This window comes from Furipterus horrens, unplaced genomic scaffold (assembly GCF_987537825.1).
Source record: "Furipterus horrens unplaced genomic scaffold, mFurHor1.1.pri manual_scaffold_4, whole genome shotgun sequence".
NCBI classification, from domain to species: Eukaryota; Metazoa; Chordata; class Mammalia; order Chiroptera; family Furipteridae; genus Furipterus; species Furipterus horrens.
In genome coordinates, this window is record NW_028327174.1 from 16,869,600 (window position 1) to 16,882,618 (window position 13,019).

Genomic DNA, 13,019 nt, shown 5'->3' on the forward strand with positions numbered 1-13,019 from the left:
TACTACAAACATGTAAAGAATATTTTATAATCTTTACATCACAGAGAAGCCAACATCTGTATTAGTCTCTTTTAAAATACATTCTTTCAGTCTTGTCTCTCCTGGTTATCAGCCCTCTCACATTTAAGATTCTCTTTTTGTTTTCCTTTACAAGTTCCTTGATCAGGATCATATTTGTTCTTGGCTTCAGCTATTATTAAGTGCTGATACATCCTAAAGCAGAATTCCACCCCCAAATGTATCCTGAATGTTTCTACCCAGATACCCTGAGATAATCTCAAAGGCAACAAAACCAAAACTGAGTCTTATCTTCAAAACTACTTATTAAACCTACATGACTTATTGCAATTAGTGGTGTGCCCCAAGATCCACACAAGCCCCAAGCCAGAAAACTCAGCTACCTTCAACTACAATCTAATCTCCGAAATCTGTCTTTGACCTTTTTTCATTTCTACTGATACTGTCTTATCGCTCACCTGAAATAATGTCACTGTATCCTCAATGCCCAGCCTGCCTCCATTCTCTTCTCATCATGATGTATCCTCTGTACTGCCAGCATAATTACCAGCAAGTATTTTCTAAAGTAGAAGGCCACTCTCCAAAGGAGTAGTTCACAGCTTGATATTGCCTCTGCAGTAATGTGCATGCATTTGCAGTCTCACTGTTCTTCACCTCCTCTTAAGAGTGTATGCTGCTAAATGTTTACCAACCTAGTCTCCAGGAAATTAAGCCCTGTTTTATAAGGCGTTACCACTGTCTGTGGAACAAATACTGTCACAATAAATAATATCAAGCAATCTTGAAGTTATCAAACACTGAACATAGTCAGGAAGAGATGGATACAATTGGTCTCATGAACCAGTATAAGTCAGCTTCAGCATAGACTGTTTAGTGAAAGCTCTGACTCTTATTTCCCTTCACACTACACACTCCCTCCTCCCAGGTTTTACACATGACCTTAGCCAAAGTCCAAGAAGCTATCTCTCCTCCCAGGTTTTAGCACAAATAATCTCAAGCATATAAGTTCTGCTTTTCAGATATATACTTCAGCAATGTATAATTTTAAAAGTTAAAAACATGACTTCTATAAGCATGTAATGAACATGTGCAACATATTTATTAAGTCATATTAATGAGTGAATAGATTTATACCCTATCTTATTGGTTCTTACATTAATGAGTTACTAAATCTTTGATGCTTGTTCATTATATATTTGTATGACAGTCATGTTTTTTAATTTTCTGAAATTTGATCATTAAATAGCAGTTAACAAAAATAGAAATTAATTAAAAATGCTAAATTCATGGTGGTTTTATAACATTATATGCTCTTTCAATCCAGGGAGAGTAAAATTAAAATTATCACCATGCATTTTCTCAATAAAAAGATACTATAACTACAATTATTAACCTGTGGGGTTCATTAATACTTATTACTTTGAAAAAGGAATCTACATTTTGTTCTAGCCAAAATATTAGGTCACTTGCCACTTAGAAGCTTTGACACTTTTGTCTTTTTTCATAATTGTGTTTCACTTGTCTGAAACATCCTTTCCTGCTTAGTGAATTAATACTCGTGAATTACCTGGCTGCTGTGGCTCAGTGGGTTGAGCGTCAGTCTGCGAGCCAAGTGTCACTGGTTCGATTCCCAGTGAGGGCACATGACTAGGTTGCACATCAGGTCCCCAGTTGGGGGTGCGAGTGAGAGGCAACTAGACAGTGATGTTTCTCTTTCTCCTTTCCCCTTTCTCTACAAATAAATAAGTTAACAAATAAATAAATTATTTTAAAAAATACTAGTGAATTAATACCATTCTATTGTGTCTGGGATTCTCTAAGTACTTTACCTCACAACAACCTCATGAAGATAAATAACACCAAGAGGCTCAGATTCTTTTCCTATGATCACATAGAAAAAAAAAATCACACTCTTTCCTATGAGCACATACTTTTCCTATGATCACATACCTAAAAATTACAGGGCTAGGTTTCAAAAGCAAGTCTTTGACTTCCAGAGATAGTTCTTTTTAATACATTAAGCTGACATTCTCATCTTTGAAATAATATTTCCACTGTAAATCTGATTTAACCAGCTAGAAATAAATCACTCCCTCCTCTGTGTTCTCATAGTACTTTGTTCCTGTTTGCAATTATGCTAATGATAACAGCACTATTAAGAGCTTGACATGTGCTAGGCACTCACTTAATAGGCATAATCTTATTCAATCTCCACACAATTCTGAGTTGGATACTATTACTCCCATAATCATAAGTGGTAACTGAGGGTAAGAGATATAAATAACTTGGCCAAGTTTACACAGCTACAGAGTGGCTGAGGCAGCATTTGAACCAGTCTAATGACAGAGTTCAAGGTTTTAGCATTAGCAATTTACCTTCCACACTAGGCTCTTAACTCTTTGCTGGCAGGAACATTCCTTTTTTTGTTTTTTGTTTTTTTAATCAAGGTATCCCTAGATATTTGAACAATGTCTGGTTTATAGTTCATGATAAATGTTAAATGAGTAAATAGTCAACCCATATATATCTCCTTTCCTTTCTTTGGAAAGAAACAGGTGCTGAACTACGTGTAAATTACCCACTCTCCCCCACACATACCGACCCATCTTCCCGATGCATCCCTCATGGGTAGTGTAATTGCTTTTCCTCTTTTAGAAATCACTGGATGGTCATTTTCACCTTTGAAAAATGTGGGTATAGGGTTGGGTCGGTGGAGGTTCAGAGCTGTAATAGTTCTCCCTGCTATTTCAATGATTTCCTTCCTTTTTTACAAAAATGTTAAACTAAAATATACATCTTTATTTCTTTAGACACAACAACCTAGTGAGGTAGGTAAGGATGATATCAGCTCATTTTATAGATGATTGAACTGAGACTAAAATTAAGGAAATTACATATTTTCTTTAGGTTAACACAGCTAGAAAATACTAAAGCCAGGACTTGAATTCAGGCCTTTTAATCCCCAAGTCCTGAGCTCTGTTAGGGCACATTGTCAACTTTTACTTTCCTTACGATTGGAATCACCACATGAAACATTATAGGATTTAGGTAGGAAAGCAGAATATCTTGGCAAAGGAAAAGAAAATGAGGCAAGAATATGAAGAGAGCTGAGTCGGTAAACAGAGCAAAGCAAGCAGAGAACTTTATGGAGGAAATTATGAGGAAATGAAAAAGAGACGTGGTAGGAAACTCAGTGATGGAGACAGGAAGAACAGAGATGGAGAGGGTGGACGAAAGTCCTAGAAGGTTTTGGGATCCGGAGTCAAAGCACCCAAAAGCCTCCGGGTAGATGAGGACACCGCCCCAGTCCGTGACAAGCGTGACAGGGCAGCATGCCTTCCGCGCCTGCCCATAACCGGCGTTGCCCCGCCCCTCCCAGAGCTCGCCCCGCCCCGAGCCAGGATCGCCCCCGCCCTCCCCCAGGTCTCTTAGGTGATGCTGCAGCCAAGATGGCGCCCGTGGCGGCTGCAGTGGCCTGAGGGAGATGCTCCTGGTCCTCGGCGACAGCGGCGGCGGCTGTGGCCTCGGCCAGGGCCTCGGGTCTTTCCCGGGCGTGAGCGCTCAGGCGCCTCTCTTTCGGCCGGGTTAACCCGGACGAAGAGGAGACGGCCACGAAGAGAGGAGGCAGTGAGGCACCGAGAGAGCGCCCGGCGCCTCCCGCCCCGGCACCATGGCTGGGCTCATCAAAAAACAGATCCTGAAGCACCTCTCCAGGTGAGTGAGAGCCTCGGACTGGGGCCAGTCCGCCTCCGCCCTGGCTGGCACCGGAGGCAGCCAGCAGCCTCGGGGACGGCGGGGACTGGCAGCTGTGCGGGCGGCGACCCTTGGACTGCCCGCTGCGGTCGCGGCCGCAGATGTCCCGCTGCCTGCGGCGCCCGGGGTTGGCATCACGACTGAGCCCCTGGACGGGTTCTCCCCGGCCGAATGGCGGAGGGCGGCCGGGGAAGGCGGCGGGTTGGGATCGCCCCCGCCGCAACGTCTGGGGGCGACCCGGGGACTGCTCTCGGGCGGTCGCCGCGGACAGTGGGGATGGGCTGGCGTCAGCCAGGTGCCTGGGTTATGTGGTCCAGTAAACCGGAGCCCGGCGCTCGCCTCCACTCGGGGCGGAGCGGTTCCGTTAACTGAGGGCGTCGGGCGCCGTGTGACCTTTAAGGCAGAGAGGTTTGTCTTCTCGGTGAAATATGAACCTTGTTCTGTCGTGAATTCACCCCACCTCGCCGTTCTCGCTCGGATGCCTGAGCGGGTGTGTCCGTTTGCACAGTTAGGATTTGTTTGAGGGAGATAATCACAGTTGCTGGCTTTGGCAAGTTCTTTCTGGAGTCGTTCGAGCCCCCACGTCATTTTTACAAAACCGTTTTTTGTTTCTGCTTTTTTCCCCCCTCAGTCCGAGAGCTGTAAATTCATGGAGTCAACATCTGTGGTGATAAACCCAAGACTTGTCGTTCTTTCCATTTCCTAACGCGGTTTTCGTCAGAAACATGACTCAGTAAAGCTGGCAGTTTGTTGCTCCAGGCTTCTCCGTATTTGTCTCGGGACACAGGCTAAATGTAGTGTCTGGTTTCCAAGTTGTTAACAGCGACTCCAGAGCGCTTGGTTATGACCCTTTACTCGTGTCGTTTGTAAGTTAATAATTACTTTTAACTATTTGTAGGAAAAGACTTGGGTATAATGGTATACTTGTATAGTAATGACAATTCTTGATTTTACAGATCGTTGTATACCACAGGTTATATGTTACGGGACAAAATCAATATTTCTGTGGTTCAGCAAATATCTTCCACACAACATTGAATAAGATATAACAGTTTCTTAAAAAGAAATTGTAGCAGCATTGTGAATATACATTTCTTAATATTACCACCAATTTAAAAGTTTTTAAAAATTGTACGTATGGTCTTTTGGAAGAAGATTTTATCTTTTTTTTTTTAAGATTTTATTTATTTATTTTGAGAGAGAGGGGAAGGGAGAAAGAGAGGGAGGGAAACATCCACGTGTGAGAGACATATCATTTGGTTGTTTCTCTTGTGCCCCAACCAGGGACCTGGCCCACAGCCCAGGCATGTGCCCTGACTGGGAATGGAACCAGCAACCTTTGGGTTTGCAGGCCAGCGCTCAATTGATTGAGCCACACCAGCCAGGGCACATAAACAAAAAAACAACTTTTTATTAATCCCCATCCAAGGATATGTTTACAGATTTCAGGGAGAGAGAGACACACACAGACAGAGACATTGATGTGAGAGAGAAACATTGATGAGTCGCCTCCCTTACACACCCCCACTGTGCCCCACACTAGAGATGGAACCTGCAACCTTTGGTGTACCACGATGATGCTTCCAACCACTGTGCAACCCGGCCAGGACAAAACAAAAACAACAAAAACCCAGTTTTTTTAAAAAATGCTCACCTCAGGAAATGTTTATGGATTTGAGAGAGAGAGAGAGAGATCAATTTTGTCGTTCCACTTATTTATGCATTCATTGGTTGTCTCTTATATATGCCTGACTGAGAACCGCAATCTTGGCGTGTCAGGATGACATTCTAACCAACTGAGCTACCCTGCCAGGGCAAAACAAAACAAAACAGAACAAATTTATTTTTGATGGAGTGGAAGAGTGGCACTAAACACCTGAATCTCCCTTGCGTTACTTTTTTTTTTTTTTTTAACTTAGGCCCGACTCTATGTCACCGATATTATTGAAGTTTACCTGTGGTTTTGAAGAAGCAATGGGTAATTGAATCACTGAATAAATGTGGTGTTTATGGTGTCCTGGCAAAGAAGGACTAGGAAAGTGAACCAACAGAAGAAAGAAAATGCCTACTCTGAGCCTTTAATTTTAACATTAAAACCCAAACCAGTGTTTCCTGGATTTAGGTGTGTGAAAAACTGGCTTTGAGTCAATGCTGAACTATTTGAGTCTTTTAAATCCATATACTTGTTCCTTGCCTAATTGTTTAGTTTCTATCCCAAGCATGTCTTGTATTGTTAATAAAATAAGCCTGTAGCCCTGGCTGGTGTGGCTCAGTGGATTGAGCGCTGGCCTGCGAACCAAAATGTCGTGGGTTCAATTCCCAGTCAGGACACATGCCTGGGTCGTGGGCCAGGTCCCCAGTTGGGGGCATGTGAGAGGCAACCACACAGTGATGTTTCTCTCCCTCTCTCTAAAAATAAATAAATAAAATCTTAAAAAAAAAAAAACAGCCCACAAATAAAAAAAAATTAAGTCTGTAGACTTGGAGCTGATCTGAAACTAACAGGCATGGGGTAGGGAGGAGAAAGGGAGAGAGACCATTTGTGTATGTGGTGGGGTGGGGTTGGAGTTGTTACATTTTAAGAGAAGTGAAACAGGATGTCTTTGGAGGGGAAATTACCACAATATTTTATACTGTAATTGACACAAAGTGTGATTTAGTATATTTCCTGGGAGTATCTTTTGCACAAGGGAATGGAAAGGTCTAAAGAAAAGTTATAACAAATATCGGAAAGGAAATAAGAGCAGGCGCTATCTTTCAGCTTAAGGCCTCACATTGTGTGTGTGCGTGTGTGTGTGCACGCACACACACGCGCACGCACACGCACGCACACACACACGCACACACACACACACACAGTGTCTGCTTGAGCAAAGGTGAAGAAAGGGGAAACAGCAGCTGGAAGATGGAGTATACTTAAGCCAGAACCTGAAAAGGGATAGGGAAGATTCAGATACAAATAAATGCTCCCCCTTTCCCTCTGACTTAAGGCACACTGTAATGGGCACAAGGTTTACTAGGGAGTGGGAGTTGGCAGGACAGACGTACACCACATCTGAGTGGGATCTTTGTCCGGATTAAAGCAGTGGTTCACAATCAGGTGATTTTTCCTTTTTAGGGAAATGTAACAATGTCTGGAGACATTTCTGATAGTCACAACAGGGGAGTGGTTAAGGGTAGTGACATCTAATAATTAGAGGCCTGGGACGCTGCTAAACACCTTCCAGTGCACAGCACATTCTCCCACAATAAAGAAGTATTTGGTCCAAATGTCAGTAGTTGTGAGGTTGAGAAACTGGTTTAAAGTGTACATATGTGTGTCAGATGATTGAACTAGGGTTACTGTGCTAGTAAAGGTTATTTTGCCTATAAACAACACAACCCTGCTCTGTTTAACTTAGGTAAAAAGGTAAATGTAACCAATAGCTATTGGGGTGGGTCACAGAATAAGGGGAAGGGCAGAAACTAGCCAGCTCCTGGAACCTGTTTGGAAGTGTCCTTGGATCTCAGCACAATTGACATTTGGACAAGATAATTCTTTGTTGTTTAAGGATGTTCTGTACATTCTGGAATGTTTAGCAACATCTCTGTTCTCCACCCACCACATGCCAATAGCACTCCCACAGTCTTGACAATGAACAATGTCCCCACAGGTTACTAAATGTCCCCTGGGGGCAAAATCATCATTGGTTGAGAACCACTGCTTTAGGGTGCTAGCTCATCTCTCAACTCCCAAACTATGATCTTTCCTTTCAAGTTTCAGATTCCTGGGAGAAAATAAATCTGTTTGACCCAGTTGTATATATCTATGGATCAATTAGCAATGGCAAAAGATAGTAGGTACAATAAGGATATGATCATGGAGAGAACTCGTATTTTGAGTCAGGCTTGTTGTCTTTAACAGACACTGAACTAAATTAGATGTCTGAGGCTGTTTGCTGTGTTCAGGAATTGAACTTCATCCCAGGTGGTGACTGCTAATAAAGAATTCCAGACAAAAAAAGGACATAATCAGTAAAGATACCTGGTTATCTGTTTGATTTTTTTAATTGCTGTTCTATTACAGTTGTCCCATTTTTTCCCCTCATTGATCTTCACTGCTCTGCCCGACCCCTACTCTCACAGTCAATCCCCACCCTGTTGTCCATGTCCATGGGTCATTTATACCTGTTCCTTGATCAATTTGGTTTTCAAAGTCCAGGGTTCAGAAGCAGATGTCTGGGGTGGAAATACAGAGTCTGAAGAGCGGCTCTGATTAACTTAAATAGAAGCATAACGTATTGGAAGGATGTCAGTATCCCACAGGATTTATGAGAAGGTTAGAGAATCAGACTTGGAAAGGGACTGGATCCAGGTTAGCTCCAAGGATTTAGGTAGGAGAAATTGCCTCACAGTTTCAATAAAACATGTTCCCTAAGCTAGGGGGAGGGTACAAATAGAAAGTGTGGGGGAGTGGGGGGATGGCCTGAGAAGATTGCTGAATATTTGGAATATTTATTAAGGAGATTAGGAAGGGTTGAGCACTTGGAAGGATCTTGTGACTGAATGGCCAAGTAATGGGAGAGTTTAGATTGCTTCACAGTGTATTATTGATGGGATGGCTTACTTTGCAAAAGGGAAGGCGGAGAGGGAGGGAGGGAGGGAGGGAGAAAGGAAGGAAGTGGGGGAGAGAAAGAAGGGCAGCAACTGAAAGCTTGGGAAGAAAAAGAAAGAACCATCCAAGGGTTGGAAATTTTATCTAGATGTAAGTGCAGTTTGAGAAATACAAATAAGAACTGGAAGGATTGAAAGGTTTATCTGAAAGTGTTGTTTTAAAGTTTAAAATTTTAGACGTGGGCTAGTCCTAGTTTAGTACATAGTGTCACATAGAAGTGAATTGCTGAAGAAGTTAAGGTGCGTGTAATTGGAGATGAATACTGTTAGGTCTATAATCATTCCTGTAGTGGACATTCTTAAGAGGAAATACAACATACATTATTTAGACTGTGAAATTATTTTCTCAAATTGTAATTTTATATTATTATTATTGATAGGCTAATTATGTATGCCTTCTACTTTTATGGTAAAGCTCAATAAGTAGTTTTTGAGATTTTATGTATATATGATCTTGAGCATTTGGTATTAGAGACACAAAGGTGGGTAAGATATGGTCTCTTCTCTTGAGCAGCTTCCGTGATTCCCATTCTGGCGTAAGCATCATGAGAAGGATCATTAAAGGTAACCTACTTATAGAATTATGCTGCTGTTGAAATTTGTGACGTTTGTTTTACTTGCAGTAGGCAACTGGGAAAAAAATGAGTTAAATGTTCCCTTTTAGTATGATAAATAAATTTACTTTTATAAATTTGGGGATTTTTAAATAACTTTTGGTTACTTAAATTGACAGTATTCTTTTAAAAATAATCTCCAATAATGTTTACTTTGATACTAGATATACTAGTCATTTATTTAACAAATATTTGCTGAGTGCTACTTTGTACCACTTATTGGTCCATATTCCTAGGGCAAAAAAAAATCCCTGCCCTCAGTGGAATTACATTTTAATCAGAGGATGCTGATAGTGAAAAAATAAATAAGGGAGGTACATTGTATCCATTTGTGGTAAGTGCTACTTAAAAAAGAAATTACAAGAAAATGGATAGGAAATACACAGAGGTGCAGGTTGGAGTTTGCAATTTTAAATCTGTTGATTCCAGAAGCCTTAATTGAGAAGGTGGTATTTGAGAAGAGATCTGAAAGAGAAGGTAGAAGCAAATGAAGAGATTCAGAAGTGGAAGCTTGCTTGTTATTTTTGATATATATCTAGGCTAATGATACAGGTAAAGTGGAGTGAAGAGTGAAGTGAGTGGAAGGTGTGGTCAAGGGCCAGATCTTGTGGGACCTTGTAATGACTTGACTTTTATTTGAGTGAAACTGGAATCCACTGGAAGGTTTGGAGCCAAGGATCACTCTGCAGCCATTTGGGAAATAAATAATAGGAGGGCAAGGGCAGAAACAGGAGCCCGGTTAAAAGTGTTAACTATCCAGATGAGAAAGATACTGGCTTGGACGAGGTGCATGCAGTGGAGTTGTTGAGATATCGTCAGGTTTTAGATGTATTTTGAAGGTAGAACCACAAGCTTTTATTGACAAATAAAATATGATTGAGAGAAAAAGAGAGCAGTTGTGGATGACTTCAAAGTTTCTGACGTAAGCAGCTGACAAGATGGAGTTGCTGTCACGAAGTTGGAGAAGACTGCAGGAGGAGCAGGCTTATGGAAGAAGATCAGGGGTTTGGTTTTAGATACATTAATTTGGATACTCTTGGATATCTATGAAGAGCCCTTTTATTTGTGAACTAACTTGCACTACATGTTTTGTATGGCAATAACATCCATGTTTTGTTTTTTTTTTTTGTGGTTATCCTTTGGTTTATGCAATACAGGATTTTTACTTTATTTATTTGCTATTAAGTACACTATGTGAAGCATCTGAAATCGAGCAGATGCTTATTTCTGTCACATTACTTTCCAGATAAAACCCGGTACTGATTCTTGCAGAAGCTATTTTCAAGAGATTGATTTGAAAAATTTAGGTGAAAGGGGGATTTGACTGCTTGGTCCATGGGTGTTGTAATATCACCATTCTAGTATAGAATCAGAAGGGATCTGTTCCTGTCTATGAGAGGTGATCATTAAACATTGAGATGTGTCACTTCCCTAAGGTTAAAATTTGACAGGTAGTGTTGAGTGGGTAGGCCACTGATCCAGCACCCTTTTAATTTGACTTTTCTATGCTGCCTGCTCAGGCTGTTGTTCCCACCTAATGGCTTGATTTTCTTTTACTCAATTTTCAGCATTTCCCTTATTACTCTTATGATGTTTCACCATCTTGAAGCAGTAGCCCTTTGGAGATTCTTTTATTACATGCAAATCCTTTGACATAGCAGTTCTTTGAAGTGTGGCAGCAAAATTTCTCCATCCATTTCTTTTTCTTGCAATAGTGTACTTTCCTTAATACTGCAGTTCCAGTATAAACATTTTCATAATAAGTTAATCTCTTATTAGTTATACATTAACAAAATTCTGTGTATTACATTATTTAGCATGATTTAATAATTCTATTTAATATTGGTATTTAATCAGTTGGTATTAGTGGCTAGAGCTCAGACTGAATGTAAGTTACAAGTAGAAGATTTAATGACTATTTCTGTGAGTGAAATATGAACAATTATCATGTCAAGACCAAGTTATTAAAACAAAATTGAGAGCTGAAGCACATATGATTTGGGATATAGTAATTTATTGTTTGCTTTTTTTCAGCAGTAGACTTATTGATGGCCTGTCTGATAATTCACTGACTTATTTTGAGACTGCTCCCAGACAAAATGAATGTAGTGTATAAATTTTGGATTCTCTATTAGTCTATCCTATAAGACTTTTATGTATATGTACTCCTTTTTTCTATCCAAAAAAACATTAAGAGAGGGATATCAGGCTTCTTTTGACACTGCTAACATAGCACCAAGTGTTGTTTTCATCTCCTGATGTCTATTTGTAAACCTTTTGTAATTTTATTTTTAGGAATCAATACTTAGGGACAAATGTAATACTAGAAAACCAGAGATTTAAAAATTTGGTAAAACTGTGTTTTTAAATATTAAACTGAGTTTCCGCTCCAAATTTTTCTTAAGTGGTGATGCTTTATATATAAATGACATGTACTATAAAAAGGGGCATCCATAGTATATATGATTTATCTTTAAGAAATATTGTAAATATCCTCATTAAAAAGTCATTCATTTGTTGTTTTCTACCAGTATTTAAAGAAGGTTCTGTATGATATATAAATAAAATTAAGAGCTAGGAATGTCTTCTGGAAATGATATGGTAGATGAGTCAATAAATAGAATTTAAAATAGAATTTATGAGAGGCACAGAGTACTATATACAGCTTTAAAGGAAAGGATAGTGAGATGGAGGTGGTATAAATATCAGAAAATTGTAAAGCAATAACAAAAGCACACAAACAGCTTAGTGGTATAAAATGGATAGTTATTAAATCTATTTTCTCTGACGATAGAATGCATATCAAGGGAATATTTAAAGCAAGTATTTTGAGATGTTAAGGATGATTGAGGTCCTCCAAATTTGGCTGTAATTTTGTTTTTCATTGTTTTCCGGTACCATACTCCCTCGCCCTCGCCCTTTTCACTCATCTTTTGTTTTCTGCAAATTGTCTGCATCCTTTCATGACAGTGTATCCTCTCAGGCTTCATTTTCACTTGTACTGTACATCTTCCAAAGGCAACTTTGCATAGACTAGTCTTCACTGGCCATCTTCAATTTGAAGTTTTTTAGGTCTTAAAATACATTGTTTGCTTTATTAAAACAAAATCTTCATACTTGTCAGTACTGCAGACTCTTATCTCCTTAAGGGCAGAATCACCCTGATAGGCTCTGAATTCTGAGGACAGAGACTGTGCTTGTCTTGTTCACCATTGTGTCTATAACATCTGCCATAGTACTGTGGTACATAGTAGTTGTTCAGAAACATACTTAGCTGATTGGAGAAAGGAATTTATACTACACTGGCCTTTATAGAGTACGTAGGACATGAATTGGTTGCCCTGAATCCATTTGTGGCTGGTTTAAATAGTTGATTCATATCTGCAAAATGTAAATTAAAATATTTTTTCCTGATAAATCTATACTTTTCCAATTTTGAGTATAGAGATGTAGTTTATTCCCGGATTTCTCTTTGGTTTGGGGGTTACTTTTTATAGGTAATTTTACTCTAGTATTCTCTATGAAATGAAATGAGGATTATATTTTTCACTTGGCCTTTTGACAGTTAATTTCACAATTTGTATTTGTAGATTGTATGTCTTTTAGAATGCTTGTCCTAATTGGCTTCATCTGATGTTGAATTATACAGTTCAGTCTTTGTACAACTTTTGTATAATATAAGCTATCTCATTTTTGTTAATTAGCATTTTTAATATAAAATATTAAAAATACAAATTCTATAGAGTAGTAGTAATTCCAGTGGTAGGGAAAATGAAGAAATCATAAATGGTTAATTTATGTTACAATTCTAGCAGTATTTGTCTTTAGTTAATCCAGTGTAAAATACAAATATTTTTAAAAAGTGAATCACAGCAAATATTTTTATCATATCATTCCTTTCCTCTCCCTTCCCTTAAACTTGCTCCCTTCTGTGTCCCTTTGTACCCATTACCTGCAGTGATCCCTGCTGGCTGTGGTGGA

At 39.6% G+C, this 13,019-nt stretch overlaps 1 protein-coding gene across 1 annotated transcript in view; it reads left to right on the forward strand.

The window, feature by feature from the left end:
- The first annotated feature begins 3,461 nt into the window (after nucleotides 1-3,461).
- BLTP3B (bridge-like lipid transfer protein family member 3B) overlaps nucleotides 3,462-13,019 on the forward strand; it is an 86,900-nt gene continuing 77,342 nt past the window's right edge. The window contains exon 1 of the mRNA XM_090272641.1: nucleotides 3,462-3,732. Within this exon, the coding sequence (XP_090128767.1) occupies nucleotides 3,689-3,732 (44 nt within the window). The 5' untranslated portion in view covers nucleotides 3,462-3,688. The remainder of the gene's footprint in view (nucleotides 3,733-13,019) is intronic.